The 17856-nt window shown below is 32.7% G+C and overlaps 1 protein-coding gene across 1 annotated transcript in view; it reads left to right on the forward strand.

Annotated features, from left to right (window-relative positions):
* RYR3 (ryanodine receptor 3) overlaps nt 1-17856 on the forward strand; it is a 224193-nt gene that overhangs the window by 171773 nt on the left and 34564 nt on the right. Inside the window, exons 68-76 of the mRNA XM_027879319.1 lie at nt 579-819; nt 2272-2359; nt 2464-2556; nt 6829-6843; nt 9901-10071; nt 10467-10526; nt 11651-11782; nt 12626-12738; nt 16618-16714. Of these exons, the coding sequence (XP_027735120.1) occupies nt 579-819; nt 2272-2359; nt 2464-2556; nt 6829-6843; nt 9901-10071; nt 10467-10526; nt 11651-11782; nt 12626-12738; nt 16618-16714 (1010 nt within the window). The remainder of the gene's footprint in view (nt 1-578; nt 820-2271; nt 2360-2463; nt 2557-6828; nt 6844-9900; nt 10072-10466; nt 10527-11650; nt 11783-12625; nt 12739-16617; nt 16715-17856) is intronic.

Genomic DNA, 17856 nt, shown 5'->3' on the forward strand with positions numbered 1-17856 from the left:
ATGTAATATGCGATAACATGATTCAAGAAAACTTATGGGAAGGTAATAATTTGCTGCTAAACTTGAATGCCCAGTATCCACTGGTACTGGACTTTGGTATTATTTTAAATTCTGGAAGATCTTTAATGATAAGAAGAATTCCATTCAAATTTAGTGAGAAGTTTACTGCTTAATTGTAGAGAACATTTGTTGCAGTTTTGACATTGGATACCAAAAAAACCCACCCAGGCACACAAATATCAAAAACAAAAAGCAAAAACAAAACAAAAAAAAAATTGTGAGGACATTGTGTCTCAACCTCTACTTTGCTTAGGTTCTTAGTTAGAATCATGTGCAAAGACCATGACAGTTTAATTTACATAAGACTGAAATACTTATCCAAATTTACAGTGTTTTAGTCTTTCGATACATATAGTTTTTACAAAGCTACATTCATAGTTTTATTAGGAATTTTATGATGCAGAAATATATGAAGCCCTGTAACCTTTATCATTTCTAGAACTTCAGAGTTCATATTAGTATGATGAGAAACACCAACAGTGCATTAATCATAGTATTATCTATATTTTCACATATAGTTTATGCTCAACCCATCATCAGCAAAGCCAGACCTGATCTGCTCAGATCTCACTTTATTCCAACACTGGATAAGTTGAAGAAGAAAGCTATAAAGATAGTGATGGAAGAGGAGCAACTGAAAGCAGATAGTAAAGCTGACACCCAAGAAGCTGAGCTACTCATTCTCGATGAATTTGCTGTACTTTGTAGAGACCTTTATGCCTTCTATCCAATGTTGATACGTTATGTAGACAACAACAGGTAAATAAAAAATAATAATTGAACTCAGATGTATTAGTTAATATACTGGAATCTATGATTAGACAATCAGAACACCATTTAATGTTATGCTGCAAATCAGATCCTGCGTATTTTAAGATTCTTCACTTAAACAACGCTGTACCTTGAATTCACACCTTTTGCTCACATGCATTTGGCTTATTTGATTGTATTATAACTGGACTAATATCACTGAGAACACATGTCCTGGCCAGTCCTATATATCCTACTGCAGCCCAATGACATTACTAATTGCATTTCAAAAACTAAAAAAATGGCTAAACCTCTTACCTGTTAATGGACAAAGAAACTATTTTGCTTCTATTGAATGATTCTTTTTGTAGATAATACCACATAGTTGTTAATCTTTTGAGGTTTTTTTGATTTATTTTGTTTTCTGGTTTCTTTTTAAGATGGAAATAGAAAGTATTTGAACGATGTTGTACAAGAAGGTTTTTCCTCAGCCATTTACTGAAGGATTTTTCTGCACTTTCCCTGCACTTTCCCTTTCCTTTGTCCCAGAACATGATCCCCAGATGCTTCTCAGAAGAGCACCTGAAGTATTTATAGTATCTCAGCATCTACAGTATCTTTTCCTAACCTTAACAATATTGTTCTTCTGTACACAGTCATTGTCCACTTTTTTTTTTTTTTTGGTGTTAGTACATATTGATCTGGTTAGAAGCATCTCATTGCATGCATAATCCTTGAGGCTGTGAACAAATTTACACTGAGAATTGTTTTCTTTTTCTAGATTAACTCAAGGCTTTACTATGTCAGATCTTGCTGGCAAGGAAATAGTTCAAATATTTTAAAAACCACAGATTTAACTTGGTTGTGGAGAAATCCAACTAGAAAGATAATGAGCATATGATGTAACATAGTAACTATTTCCATGTCTGCTGTCAGGTGCCCACTTTATGTATGATCATATCTATACAATTTAATTTAGAGACATTAAAGAGCGCTACATCAGTTAGTTCATTTGCACAAATTTTTTGAGTATCCTTGTGCACACACACAGATTGAAGTTGTATTAGCTCCTGAATTACAAAAATAAACCAACTGCAGAATCTTACAGCTCTATCCACTGATTCATTTCCCTGTAGTCTTCCTTCTCTCCCTGTTACAGTGTTTTCTTTTGGATCAACACAAAGTTTTGATATCAAAGTTTTATTAGGAAGAAAGAAAATACAATAGCAAGGTCTGACTGTTAGTCTGGTTCACAGAACTGGCACAAAACCATGTGTTGGCACCGTGGGGAGGGGAGCAGGCACAAATAAGTAGCCAAGAATTAAGACTTTTGCTGGAGATGAGTTAAACTGCCATCAAAGATTGCCTCTCTAAGCATGGTCATGACAATCTGAAGAAATTTTCATTGAATTCCAAGATTAACTATGTCTTATTTTAAATTTCTCTTATTTTTGTAATTAGAGCCAACTGGCTAAAGAAACCAGATGCGGATTCTGATGAACTCTTTCGAATGGTCGCTGAAGTTTTTATCCTGTGGTGTAAATCCCATGTAAGATAAGATGTACATTTTTTCCTTCATTTAATCCTATCTTTACTTATAAATGTGGTACATGCAGATGAACTAAACTGCTGGTGATTTATTTTTGTCTTTAGAATTTCAAAAGAGAAGAACAAAATTTTGTGATTCAGAATGAAATCAACAATTTGGCATTTTTAACAGGAGATACCAAGAGCAAGATGTCTAAAGTAAGTTAATAAAAATTTGTGGATCAGGTAAATTTTCACTGTGTGTTTACTATGTTGTAAGAAGGCTCTGAAAATCTACTCAGATTGCAGCTGCTGTGCTAGTAGAAGAAAAAAAAAATAGTTTTGCTTCTTGATGACATAGTACCTTACTTATTAAATGTTTACTAACACTCAAATACACAAGATTAAAATAAAAGTCTTGATTTGAAAAATTATAAGAGATTATGGCTTGTATTATAAAATATGGGTGGTTGATCTTTTAGAAAAAAAAAAAAAGGTAGACTATTTTATAAAACCAAATGAAAGAACATTGGTTGCCTCATAATTCTCGTGTGAATGTCATATTGTTCTGTCAGCTTTGATGGAGGAAAGCAGACTTTGCACATACCCCTTTATTTATACCCATAGTGTGCCACATGTACACCAGTTTTCTTATTTTAATAATAATAAACAGAATTCATGGTGTCAAGGTAAAACATGCCGCTTTTACATTAGCTGAAGAAACTGCCTTACTAAACTAGAGCTAGATGAAGTCTAATTCCAAATCAGTGTAGGTAAGTGTAGTGAAAGAACCTTTTCTTTTATTTGTATTTGTAATGTGTTTGGAGTAATTTTGAAAGTGTACCAGAGAAGTAGTGTTTAAAGTTTTGTATTTCAGTGTGTTTTGGTTGCCTGTAACCAAGCTACTGTAAGTTCAACTTTTCCTGTTTTTAAGATGCAGCTTACAAAATTGTTTGATAGAATTTAAAAGTTTGTATCATCCTCATTAGCAAGATAAGTAGTGGGCAAAGTCAAGACTATTTGAGGAGAAATTGCACAATAACCAAGTCGAACATGTAGCTCGACATTATCATATGGCAATCACTGCACGTAGATTTAATATGTGTACTTTAACATTTATATGTCAGAATTGGCCTGAGAACTAGGCCAATTAGGTTTGGTGTTGTTTTTTTTTTTTAAAAAAGATAGATTAGAATCAGGTGGTTCATATATATTTAATCTAAACTGTGTTTCACTGTATTAATACAGGATAATATGATGTAAACTGTTAGTGTTTTGTCAGTCTGATATGGCAAGAATGAAAAACAAATCTTTACAAAATAAAGAATAGGTAGGCCTCATACTGCTCTGATTTTGAAAAAATCATCAAGAACCTATATTACCCAAATTTGATTTTGAGATTATATTTCCAAATGTGTGAGTGTATATTTAAGTACAGATATACAATGTGTATGAATACTTGTTTGAATATCTTTTTACTTCACAGAGATGTACTTGCATATGTAAATGTGGTTTTCTTCCTATGGGTATATAGTACAGAGAGATTATGGAGTTTTTTATATGCATATAGTTTTTTTTGTAAGCATACAATGTCAGTTTATGGCGTTCAAGGACACTGTGCATGGTCATTGCTAATAAAGGAAGAAATAAAATACTTTATTGTTCATGAGTGAATATTTTATTTATATGGGATCATAACTGCAGGCATGATTGCAGAACAGCTGATAATTTAGACAGACATTTGTTCCATGATGATTTAAATACCATGATGAAATATATGAGTTGTCTTTTAGAAGTGTTGTATTGGTTTTATATATATGGTTTCTAAGCAGGAAATTTCTTATATTTCATAATATAAAATGTAAGTGCTCTAAAGCCAGCACATTCAATAAAGTATAGATTTACATCTGATTTTTTATTTAAGGCTGCATAGTTTAAAATAAACAAGAAAATCTCTAGGTAACTGAATTTCAGGGTTTCTTACAAGGTTTGGTATTTACTTATATCCTTAGACAATGATCAGTAGAAGACATTATATTAGGGAACATTATTTTTATACTTTCTTGCTTTAATAGAAACATTTAAAAAGCATTATGCTAACAGAATAATTAGCACTTTCCTCTCTATCACTAGTTTATCTTTATTCATATTATTTTCAGTGTAAACAATTGTATCCAGTATTTATCAAGCATGACAGCGTATACAAAACTGTGAATATGAGCATTAGCTATTGATAGCTGGCCCAAGACAGAACAGTGTGAGGTTTCTTAAAGGAGTAATGTCCCATGCTGATCTGAGACTGCTTTATATAACAGAGACTTAGTATTTTCCCTATGATACAAAGTACTGTGATGCTATCAGAGTGTAAGGTGTAATGTGTCATGTACAGAAGGTTTTATATCTGTACATGCCACATGAAACAAAAAACGAAGCAGGGGATGAAGGAGTAGCATTACATTATTTATTGGTAGCTAATAGCAGTGGTAACATCATTACAATCAATAAATTGATTAAGTACACATTGTATTTTGATTATACAATGTTAACTTTGTTAATAGCTTTTCAAATAAATGTATTAACAGCTGAGAAAGTTTTTTAATTTTTCTTTTCTAAAAATATGGCAGCAGAGTGCTCGGAGGGGAATGGTAAGTTAGAGAACTTTCAGTCTGAGAGAGACTGGTAACTTAGATTACATTGAAATAACAGATTTGTGATAAAAGTGTTGAAATGGAGAATTTAAACACATTCAACTCCACTAATCTGTTATTTTTGATCCCTTCATAGGTTTCTTGATAAAACAACATTTTGGTTAAGAGTCAGTGATGTCCTGTTGAGTTTTTCAGTATAAAAGACTAAACTTATACATTCATATGTACATAATAACTGTGTAATATATATGTGGGCAATTTTTTTGTGTAAGTTTTAGAATCTAAATGAATGTGTAGCTGGATAAATACCCTCAGTTGCTAAACTCTTGCTTATTTGACTGGTTCTCATTATTTTTTCTAAATATTCTATTTGACTGGTCCTCATTATTTTTTTTAATCTATTTTTAAGAACATTTGGATAGACGTATTATGTTACTATTATAGAATTTCAAGGCAGTCATAGAATTCAAGTTTGTATTATGAAACAACATTGTGGTTTGTGCCCATTTGTGATATGTAATACATATTATTTGCAGATTTACAATAGTTAGAGGATTTCATGTTAGTTATTTCTGCAAGAATTTTAGATCTCTTCTTTGAGACTATTTCAATTGCACAGAATGCATTTCCTTTGGATATACTGAGGTAAAGCATGAGTGGATTACTTTTATGGTCATCTCTAATAAATTAAGTATAATTAACATCTTGTCTTTACTTACCTTGAGTATATATCTACTTAGCCATGAAATTTTAAATTAAAATTTGCTATTTGTCTGAGTAACGTATTCAAGATTCTAAGAATCTAAGATTCTAACAATTTGATGATTAGCCTTTTGTTTTTCTTTACTTGAGGCTTTTTTTTTACTATGTGGTATTAATACAGTAGGCTTTAAAAGATTTTAATAATACCTAGACTTCAGCATTTTAATGCTTACTCAAGTATCACACAAAAAAAAAAGTTACTATCTGGGCTATGACAGAAGTAGGGGCTTGTGCGTTTTTATAGATTTCTCTGCCTGTTTAAACCCAACAGCTTTCTATAGTATTTTCCTATGCCTGGTCAAGGATTCTTTTGAGTAACAGTTTATTTTGTTTTACCATAACTAAATGGATTTGATGTTATTTTTTAAGGTTACCTGATCAATGATAATATAGTGATGACTATGGAATACATATTTATTTAAGTGTATTTATGGTACTAATATAAAAAAAAAATGGGAAAACCCCCTCTGTATGTATGAGAGTTACAGCTGAGTTGATAATATTGTTCTTAAAATGAGTACTGCTAAAAGATACAAGCCAAAGTTTCTCTTAGACTGTCTTCAAAATGGTAATAAGACATGTGATGGGAAAATATGTCTGTATATGAAGTGCTACTCCTTCCCAGTGATAATTTGATTTTTAAACATAATTTTTCTCAAACATATCTGGGGGGATGAGGGGAAAAGAGAGGAGAAAGAACTATGTTGGTGAAAATGTGAATATTTTTCATTATTGGACCATCCAGAGTTCCAGGCACCTTCTTCTTTTAATAAAATTGGGAAAAGATGCAGTTATTGGTATATTGATAGTCTGGCTTACTAGATGTACTTCCTTATGTGTTCGAGCAACAGTTGATAGTGTGTATTAGAATAGCAACAGAAATTCAGAAGTTCAATCATTTAATAAGGAATTTAGCTGATTTCACTAAGATCTCATTTGGTTATGTGTTTGTTTTAGCTACAAACTTATTATATTTTTACAGTCCTGATAAAACTGTGTAAGTTTATTACTAACTTGTAAAATTATCATCTTTTCATCTCTTTTACTTATGGTTTTTTCCCTTTATTTTTCTTTCACACAGGCCATGCAAGTAAAGGTACAGGTCAAAATGCATGATGTGTCTTTGTTTTAGATTTAGAGATGATCAGGCTCCAAGCACTCTTTCATTGATCATAGCAGTGGCGTCACAAAGTGAAGGTCCAGGTTCCACCTACTGTAAATTTTGTCCAGGTTGAAGTGGCAGTTTTGACCAGAGCAGCTGAAATTCCCTTTGACACTCCTACGTGCTGCCTAATATGAAAATGTAGTAAAGTTACCTTTTGTAACTATTTTAGATGTACATTCTGCCTCTGCTGTCTTTTGGCATTCCATTTTTTTGCTAATATATTGAAGTAGACATTGTAAAAGCAATGTTTAAGTAGAGTCATCAGAAAGATGTATCTGGCTTGTGATATTCGAGAAGAATATATGGTAGAAATGTGCTATAACCTGTACCTTGTCTGTAGATGAACAGAAGTGGTATTAAAACCAGTAAGTTTAAATAAGATATAGAGTTCAAATCCTCCCTTTCTCCAAAAGTAAAACGATCTTCACTAAAGCTGTGAGCAGTGACAAAGCTTTTGAATAATCCTTGTTTCTTTTATGTACTTAATGTATTTGAAGCCTTCTTCTCCTCCAGTGAACCATAGGTCACCTTCTGTTGCATCATTCGTATTATTTTTTTTAATATGAATTTCTAATATAGACAAGTACTTTTTGACCTATGATGTGTTCTTCATTGGTGAAGCAGAATAAACAGGAAAATGGAGCATAAACCCATTCATCTTTCCCTTCATTTGCCCACTGTGCTGAGAAGCACACATGACGCTGTGAAGAACTTTTAATCAATTAAACTGGAGGCATAAATTAAAAAATGAGAAGTTCTGTTAAACTAACAATCTGATTTCATGATTTGCTGTTGTCAAACTTCTCCAGATATATAGAGTACAATGTAAGGAATGCTCTCATGATAATCTCAGAGACTTGAAGATTTAAAGAGGGATGGAAATACTAAAAATAATAAATTCCATAATCTTAAGCAGTTTTACCTGGTTTTTTTAGTGTAAATAAGTTATTTCTTCTTTTACATTGTATATTTAGTTATTATAAATCTACTAAAAAATCTGTAATTATTTTTCTGGTTTTTTTTTTTGAAGAAATATCCATTTTTTTGTTGAAATCCTCAGGCAAGTAATATCATTATATGCTATTAGGCAACCAAATTGTATCATTCTTTCTGTTCAAGTCCTTCTAGCACAGTTAATTGTATAGTCAAGATACATCCAATTTAATGCTCTTTACATATGTAATGAAGGTATTGTGTTTATGAAGTTATGTAATGAAGTTATTGTGGCATAATTTCGTTGTCATTTAGGTTTCTGTCTGTGACTCTACTTATACATTTAGCGGCAGGAGATGTGAATTCATGGACAGCAGAATTTATGGCAAAGGCAGAATGGATCTTCTCTTCTTGCTTTAAAAATATTCAAGTTTTAAGGTTCCCCTATTTGTTCATACGTAGTTATTAATCTCATATAAGCATACAGAAAATTGGCTATGTGAAAGGCCTCAGGCATCCAAGATGCAGAAACCAGTATCTTTCCTTCTTTTCTTTTTTTTATTTTTTGTTTTCAAATTATCTATTACATATTTTTTTATTCCTTATTTAAGATGCATAGTGACGCCACTGGAATACAGCGATACATTGTGGGATTTGTTTGTCTGCTGTCAATGTAGAGTACAAATGATGTCATTGTTATAGCCATTGCATCACTGCTATTTCTAAGGCACTTTGAAAAGCAAAGCTTTGAGGCAAAGTACTCTCTCGCAATTGTTAGTTCCTTAAGAAAGGAAGCCACATCCATTGCGTGTTCCCTCAGACCTGCAAAATGCTCAACACCAGCTATGTACGTAGAGATTCACCATCTGGCAGAGAGAATTTGCCTAAATTTATCACTGAGTAGAATATGTATGGCTGCCTTTTTTTCTTCCTGTGATTACTGTGATAATAGTGAGACAGTAATTGGGAAATGTGGAATTGCAATGGATTCTGCTGTATCCTTATGTGGAACTACACAATATGTTATAAGAACAGTTATCACTAAAACTTAACTGAGAGAAGGAAAAGGATGTGGAAGATTAAATGCAAACATCTGCTATTTTGTAGTGTTTGTACAAGCCTGGAGGCCTAGTCCTGAAATCTTATCTCAGGCAAAACTCCCCGTGAGTGTAGTAGGAGTTTAATCTAGGTACAGAATTCAGAACTAGGCTATTTTATGTTGTTCTGTTTACTGTGTTCATTAAATATATGGGTCTGTTTGAAAGATTTTGGTTCTCCGTCTCATAAATGAAAAGTTGAGCGTGAAATACTGTTGTACAGTGTCTGTTGTATGAAGATAGGGCAGATGTTATTCTGTTGTGCTGTTTACTTCTGTCTCTTTTGTTTTCCTTTGCCTATTACTGATGATCTCCAAAGCTGCAAAAGTTTTAATTTTTCATCCCAAATCTACTAATATTAGCCAAAGCCAAAGGGCAGTACTTCTCCCAGAGGCACTAAATCATTGGCATTTTACTGCATTGAATCAAAGCTTTTAAATAATAGTATTTTTCAGATGAGACAAATCAGACACCATTCATTCAGACTCTGGATAACTATCTTTCTAAAAAATTCCTAAAAAAAAAGTAAACATCCTGAATTTGTCTCTAACATTAGAGAACTAATAGTGTCCTCTGAGACTGACTCATCTTTTAATTTTAGGGTTGTTTCTGATTTGAGAGGTAAGATCCAAAAAATACAGTTAGAGTCATATTATGAATGCACACAAAAGTGTGTTACTCCTATTAAAACATTACTGTTACTGCATTTTCTGCATTGGCACACACCAAAATTATTCCTTTATGTTTCCCACTCAAGACTGTACACCCTTCCTCTGATGTAGCATTTTTAATTATTTGTACTACATCAGGAACATAGTTTTCCTGGACCATTGGGGAAGAACATGTTGGAGAAGTGTGTGATCAGAGAATTACAGTAATTTACTTTTCTTTCTTTTTTTTTTTTTTTTTTTTTTTTTTTTTTTTTTTTTTTTTTTTTTTTTTTTTTTTTTAATGATAGTCTGGAGGACAAGATCAAGAGAGGAAGAAATCAAAACGTAGAGGGGATTTATACTCCATACAAACATCTTTGATTGTGGCTGCACTTAAAAAGATGCTTCCTATTGGTTTGAATATGTGTACTCCTGGAGATCAAGAGCTCATCTCATTGGCTAAGACTAGATATAGCCATGTAAGTGTGTACTTTGCAGTAGTTTTTAATGCAAATTAAGCAGAACTTTCTAAATTGTATTTTGAAGCATAGATATCTAAGCAGTCGATATTATTAAATATATCTATATACTGTAAGCAGTTATACCTGCTAATTATTTGTATAAAATGTACATTTTTATATATGCATATTCATTTGGACCAAATAGTGAAATACCATTAGTTAGTTTTAATTCTCTTCAAAGTTTAATCCTTGTTTTGTGGTTAAGGAAAGCCTTTGACCCTTTTGATATCTTACATACTTTGAATACAAAAGAGGTTACGTTTCAATGTTAAAATAAAAGCTGTTCTATGTTGTAAAATTTCTTATGAAATGAATAATAATCTTCACTGAAAAATACTTTTACCTTTCTACAGAGGGACACGGATGAGGAAGTCAAAGAACATTTACGTAACAACTTACATTTGCAGGAAAAGGTAATATAAAAAACTCTGTCTTCAAGATACTGATGTGCACTTTTAAAACACAGAATGCACAATTGTTTTGATAATTGATACATTTAAAAATATAATCTGAAAAGCTACTAGAAAAATTGCCATTTTAACATTATTCTTTATGATTTTTCATTAAAATAAATGGCTTATTTGTAGTTTTGGCTGGTATATTCAAGTTTTGGAAAGTTCTATAGAGTGGCACAAGTGTAAAGAATTGAGATATTGGTAGACTTAAAACTATAATTGCTTAGAATCATCTTGATCCAAGAAGAAAAGAAATTTGAACTGTAATATTTAATCTTCTCTTCTTGAATTTAACTTTCACTAATAATTAAATAGCATTTCTAAGAATATATACATTTTAAAGTGACTATGATAAAACTAGAAAAGCTTGTGTCATTTTAGCACTTCTATGTTTTACAAGCACACTTATATTCCTACAATTTATATGCTGAATACACAGTCAAAGGTAATGCCAATATAAAGTCCTCATCATTCAGTAAACAATAAATAATTTAGATCATTGAACAGTCTTTGAACACAATAGGAGTCACTCATTTGTCTGTTACGGAAGATGACTGGTTGTTAAAAATTTGTGCTTACATAAATTTGGAATGGACACAATAAGTAATTTATTGTGTTTTTTCTATTTCTGTCTTCTAAGAAAAAAAACTCCAAAACCTTTGGCCGTAACAGTTAAGTGGCTGTAGCCTACTTAAATTCCAGCTGTCTATTCTAGACTCCAAAAAACATCTTTACTCTATTGGTACAGAGGTCCTGCAAGGAGTTAAACTCGATTCCAGTACTAAATGAGCTTTCTTACTTTTAATGCAGTGAAGTGGGATACAAAAGTCCCAGAGTGCTTTATTTGGTTTTGCGAAATAAAAATACAGAACCTTGTTCATGAATTGAGTATAATTGCCCACCTGTATACAAGACCCAATGCCATTTCTTTAAGCAGCTGGCAGATGTTAGTTTGGTCTGAAAGGGGACAGAAAGTGGGATTATCTATAACATTCTTTATTATAAGATGAGAGTAGTAGTGGTGTTGGTCAAATTCATTGCCTTCATTCAGCAGCTTACGTATGAAATATGTTGGGTTTTAGTCTGATGATCCAGCTGTGAAATGGCAGCTAAATCTGTATAAAGACATTTTGAAAAGTGATGGACCTACTGACCCTGAGAGAAATGTTGAACGCGTGCAGAGGATATCAGCTGCTCTGTATCATCTGGAACAGGTAAAAACATAAACGTGTTTGTTTTAAAATAACCTGAGATTTTTCCTTGCAGAGATTATTTCCACTTCAGTGAAATCATTAAACTTCAGTGTTATCAGTTAAGTGTCCCCATAAAAATTGGAGTTTTGCATATGCTTGCATACAAGTACCCATGCACATACAGATATGTATATACACAAAAATTTAAATGTAATCTGTTTAAGTGCCTCTATGTAGCTTCAAGGAAAACTCAGGATGTATTTGCCTCTGAAAAGCTTTGTGAACAGTTGCAAGAAGTATAGTATACAAATCATCTCCATGCAGAAAACCCTGTAATTTTAGGAAGAGATGTTTGCTTGTCCAATTATTTTTAATATATTGAGTTTAACCTGTCTCCTATTTCTGCACCTGAGGATGCCATAGCAACTTTTGAGTTGGTTGCCTGTTCACTCAAATGATACAATTTAAATACATAAAGACAATTGTACTCTTCCTACATCAAGTTAATCCATTTCATTCATAAGTGATATAGCACAGAAATTCATTCACATGAACAACTGAACATGCATTCTTAGAAACAGATAGAACAACCATTTTGGAAATTTACCAAGGAGTCCCACACATGAGATATTCTGGCATCTTGAGCTTGTCTGAATAAACTGTAAGGTACTATATAGAAAGTCCCTTATATTTTACTTACTAGTTAAAAAAAAAAAAAATCCTCAAACCAACTTTTTTTCAGATTATGCAGAGCACTTGTAACATTTTCTACTTTGCTAACTAGCTAACCATTAGCTAAAAAGAAAATTTTGGACGAAAGTTGAAGCATTTCCGTTGTATGTACTAGAAGATGTTTTCCCATAGGTTGAACAACCACTGAGATCAAAAAAAGCTGTTTGGCACAAACTCCTATCAAAACAACGCAAAAGGGCTGTTGTTGCATGTTTCAGAATGGCACCATTATACAACCTGCCAAGGTAAATGGCTTAACGGTTTATTTTTTCTTAACTGTTGTTTTTATTGTTCATTTAGTTCTCACTACTCATGTGTTTACCTACATGTTTGTTGATTGTTATGTCTATGTAACTTTAAGAGTTGGTTAGATAGCAGCTAGTTGCTCAAGGTAGCAAATACTCATCTCATGACAAATAACCAGAGGAGGAAAAGACCATAAGGATTACACTGCTGCAAAACCAAAATGCTTCGTTTTTGTCAGCTGTATAGTTCCTCAAGTTATCTGTGAAAATTATTACGATGTTGCTGTTTCTGTGCATTTTTTGCCTCTGATAGGTTGCGCTTTTTACTCTTTATTCTCTGTGTTTGTATTCTTTTTTCTTTTTTTTAAATTGTGTATGGCTCTTCCTCTCCTTTTGCATGAACACTTCATGCTCTGTAGCTTGTCTGGAGCAATCTTAAAGCTAATACATCTGAATGGTATATGAATTAAAACAACTATTGGGGCAGAGCAGTGCAGAATGATATTTTCAGCTTGTGTGTTGCTCTATTTCTTATTCCAGTTGAATGTAGACACCACAAAGTCCAAGACAAAATGCATCCTGTGCCTGGATCCATCTACTGCTTTAAGCAGAGGCACTGGGGATGTTTCCTTTATCCTGTTGCTTCTCAAAAAATCTTCTTTATTCAGATATAGGTTAAGCACAACTTTAATTAGGTTTGCCTCTTTACTTCCTGTTTCACCTTTCACATCTAATATTTTTATTCAAAGATTTTTGGCAAAGTATTTAACTGAAGAGTTGCCCTGCATTTTTAAATGCCTTTATTAAAGTCAGTTTACATGCTTGATGTAAAGGTCTACAGCTAAACATCTTTAGCTAAAGGTCTGTAGCTATGCCATTAACATACTGGAGGAAGATTAGGTTTACAGAAGATAAATAAAAAGCCAGTTATATCATAAAATGTACACATCATTCCCTTACAAAAAAGTGGTAGTTCTAGACTATAGTAACTTCTCCAAGTTATCAAGCTACCACCAGGCAGACTTTAAAGAGCCTCAGAAATTAAAAGGTTTAAGTACAACACAACAAATGGCCTAGTATCAATCCTTTCATCTTCAAGAACTGGAAAAATAAGAGGAAGTGGTATGAGTAGCTCCCTTTTCAGTTCAACCTTTTTGTGAGCATGTTTGTTTACACCCATATTCTGGATTTATTAATTCTTAAAATGTTTAGAATATGTATATGACCACTAAAATTATAAAATGGCTCATCCTATTTTTGCCTTTAAAAAATCCCCCTTTTATGTATTATTTTTGAAGTTGATGGAACACTTGCCAAGGGGAAAAGTGGGTTATAAATAGTTATTTTTAATTTTCCATAAAATATGGAGTAATACTCAAAATAGAAACATTAACGTTGACTTTAATTTTCATTAAAAACTTCTCTTTATTAAAAACTTTTCTTAAACTTTTTCTTCTCAAACTTCGAGGTAGATTTTGTGGTGCAGTTTACTCCTATTTGAATATGAATGTGAGGAAAATCTGTCCAGCTATTCCATTTTTGTCAATGGATTGTGCTGTCTGCACTTCAAAACAGGCATGATTGGGAAAAACATTTTTAGACTTCTACGGTCATAGAATTGTTTGGGTTGGAATGGACCTTTAAAGGACTTCTGATCTAACCCTGCTGCAATGAGCAAGGCCTTCCAGCTATATTGCTCAACTGATAGGTGAAGAATAAAGTTTTAAAATAATTAGTTTACAGACACTTATTTTTTTCCAGATAAATCATAGGATTCTGACAGGAAAATAAGGCTGTCACACTATTACACACCTACCATGATCTCCATTATCTAAATTGATGGTGTTGTTAAGACATGTCTGAACCCTAGGGAGATTACTTCAAGTGAGGCATGATTAATTCTAGGAGCTATTTAAATCCTTTTGAACCAGAGTTTAAAATGCAGCTTTCTATCTTGCTATATCCTTATTTTAGTTGCAGCATTGTATTGGGAGTGTTAGTTCTAACTTTGATGCTAGAATCAATTAATTTAAAGGGCAATAAGCAAATGTTACAGTGGTACCCTTTCATTTATGCTAGAAAATATTAATATCTTCAGTAAATAATATGCTTGCTCTTTTAAAAATTTTCGAGATATTTAGGTGGCTTTCAGTGGAATTTAATTTTAATCTCACAATTTAATATAATTTTTTGTAAAATATACTCTTATATGTTTTAGATTTTAGGAGTTCCAGTAAGATATTTCAGAAATGGAAATGTTTATTGACATTCAGGTGGTTGTTAAATCACAGGAAAATTACATTAACTTCTACCATAAATATTCCAAGAACTCCCTTTTATTAAAAATGCCTGTAGATACAAAAGAAATAATTGTATTTTAAACGATTTCTATTTTTTCAAAGAATGAAACATTAGTTAAGTTAGGAAATACTAATTCTTCATGTTCTGTGTTTAATGAATGGCTTTGAAAAAGTGTCTTATGTGATACCTATTTTCTCTGAGATATGTCTATTTATGTTCGATATTTTATGAAAATTAATTTGAAAAAAAATCTGTCTTATTGTCTGTCAGCTGTATATGCGCATAGATACAGTGAAGTTGTCCATGGCAAATTTTCATACACAGTTTACGAATACACTCTTTCTGACTACTTTACTGATTTTAACTTGTGCCTTTCTTCAATGAAAACCTATATGCTTTTCTTCAGACACAAAATTAGCAATTTCTTCCTGAGCACCTTTCAACGTGTTTGGCTGGAAAAAGTACATGAAAAAACTCAGTATGACAGGCTTATACTCAAGTTAACGGTAATGTAACTTGTGGAGAGCCTCTTGCTTATGCGCACACTTCTTCCTTCCCAGCCATGATTTGATACTATCATAAAAACATGAATTTGTACAATTTACAGAGGGGATTCTGATTGGTCAGTTTTTGAAATTTGATAATAAAATTGCACCAAAGTGTCAGCAAGTGAGCCTAAAAGGTTGACTCAGTAGCTATTCCATTATAAAAGGATTCATGTGTTTAGTGTATTTAAACAGTATTAAACGGTGTATATGCAACCCATTTTACAGCTTTTTTTTGGTGGCACAGGGTAAAAGTAAATGAAAAGGCTGCATAGAAGAGCCTTTCTAACCTCATGCAGTGCAGCCCAAAACAAAATTTCCCCCAAATGTAATGTGCAGATGTAATGGCTTGGCCAATATTATGTGTAGCCTTATTGTCATGAGCTGTATTTTCATTGGAAAATGTCATTAATGAACACTGAATAGTAGTAATTATTATGGCTAAGAGTTTGCTAAAATTGGTAATTTTCTATAGCAGGTTTTGTGTATTTCTAATGCAGCCTCTTTGAGGACATACTAATACTGCCCTGATTTGGAACTGAAAGACTAGAAGCTGAGATTAGGCTTTTCTGTGTATTAGAAGGCAATCATTGTCTGCAGATAACGTGCTGGAAAACTATTGATAATTATTTTGTTGCTGAATGGCCAACTTCTGCTGTCTTGATGTTCCAAATCTAGAAAAATAGGTTTACACCTTGCAGGTGTAAATCCCACTCACTCATTCTCAGTCTGTTTAAGTGTGTGTTTTTTTCATTAAGGTTCCAGTCCTGCAGTTTCATGTATAATGCATATTATCCCTCTCAAAGCCTTCAAAAGAAAAAGTAATGTATACATATGTTTATTAAAAAAATAGTAAGAATGTCTGAAAGTACCTGAAGCTTTGTCACTGGATGTTATGTTTTGTATTTTGTTTCACTGACCAATCAGAGGATCAGAATTGTACAAATATTTATCCTTACTAACCATTAACCATCTGAGCTGTTATACTCTGTTCCGTTACCCCTCTTGATCTCACTTTCACACCCCCCCCCAGGCACCGTTCTATTAACCTCTTCCTCAATGGCTATCAGAACTATTGGATAGAAACAGAGGAATATTCATTTGAGGAGAAACTAGTTCAGGATTTGGCTGTAAGTACTGACATAATTGGGCATTTTTTCAGTGCCCACTTTAGTGTGTATTTTATGCATCTACTATAAACTATATTTCATTTTTGTGTACTGTATGCATATGCATAAACTTGTAAAACATTAATCCTTATGCTTCAGGGCATAAGGTCATTTTCTGCTGTGGTCAAAAAGACATTTGTCCTGTGATACAAACTGATGTGCATTAAGGTGATTTATGCCTTCAGACGATCTATGTGATACTCATTCTTGGGAAGAGAAATGGATTAGATGAACTGTCAGATTATTTTTGACATTATGGTAATTCCTATGTTCCTATATTTTATTTACTGAGTTTTTTTAAAGCTTGACACTATGGATCCTTTTGCCTTTTTCAATTTTTTTTTTAATGCATATTATTTAATTTCAACATCTTCAGCTTTGGTACAAATTAATTTTTCTGTTTTCTTACTGATGCATTATAAGGAGAAGTAAATGCATGCCATATTCAGCAAAAATTTAGTTTACCTGTGTTTTTGATAAAAGTGACTGATAAACTTCAGGATTGTGTTAATAAATACTGATTCAGAAAGCATACTGCTTTTTGTCTTCCTTCTATGTAGTTAGCTTGTCTAAAATACCTCCAAGGGACCTATCTCCATAGCATCTAAACACCATGGAAGTTAGTATACAGCTTCATGGATCACATGCACATGTATCAGGAGGTGCTTCAGTATTAAAAAAACAAGTCATACTGTGCTTTTTAAAGACCACTTATGCCTATTATCATAGAGTCATAGAATGATTTGGGTTGGAAGGGACCATAAAGATCATCTGGTTCCAACCTCTGTGGCCACAGGTAGGGACATTCTTCACATGCTCTGGAAAATTACTTGGTCAGTCTGTGTTTGACTTGATTGCATCTTCCTAAAGGAAAGAATGAAGCCATTCATCAAAGCAGTGACTACAGTGCTTTCAGATTTACTAGAGAAGTAAATTGTACTTCTGTAATTACTATTATTACTATAATTACACTAATTCTGCAATAATTACAAATGCTACAAAGGGACAATAACACAAGTAAGGTAAAGGTAATACACTGATCTTTGGCCAGTGCCATGTTCCATTTCTAATTGCCAAAAAATGTCTGAAGTTTACAACAAGGA

The sequence above is a fragment of the Empidonax traillii genome, unplaced genomic scaffold, assembly GCF_003031625.1.
Source record: "Empidonax traillii isolate 1590-97213 ecotype Southwest subspecies unplaced genomic scaffold, ASM303162v1 scaffold53:size2875158, whole genome shotgun sequence".
Classification (NCBI taxonomy): Eukaryota; Metazoa; Chordata; class Aves; order Passeriformes; family Tyrannidae; genus Empidonax; species Empidonax traillii.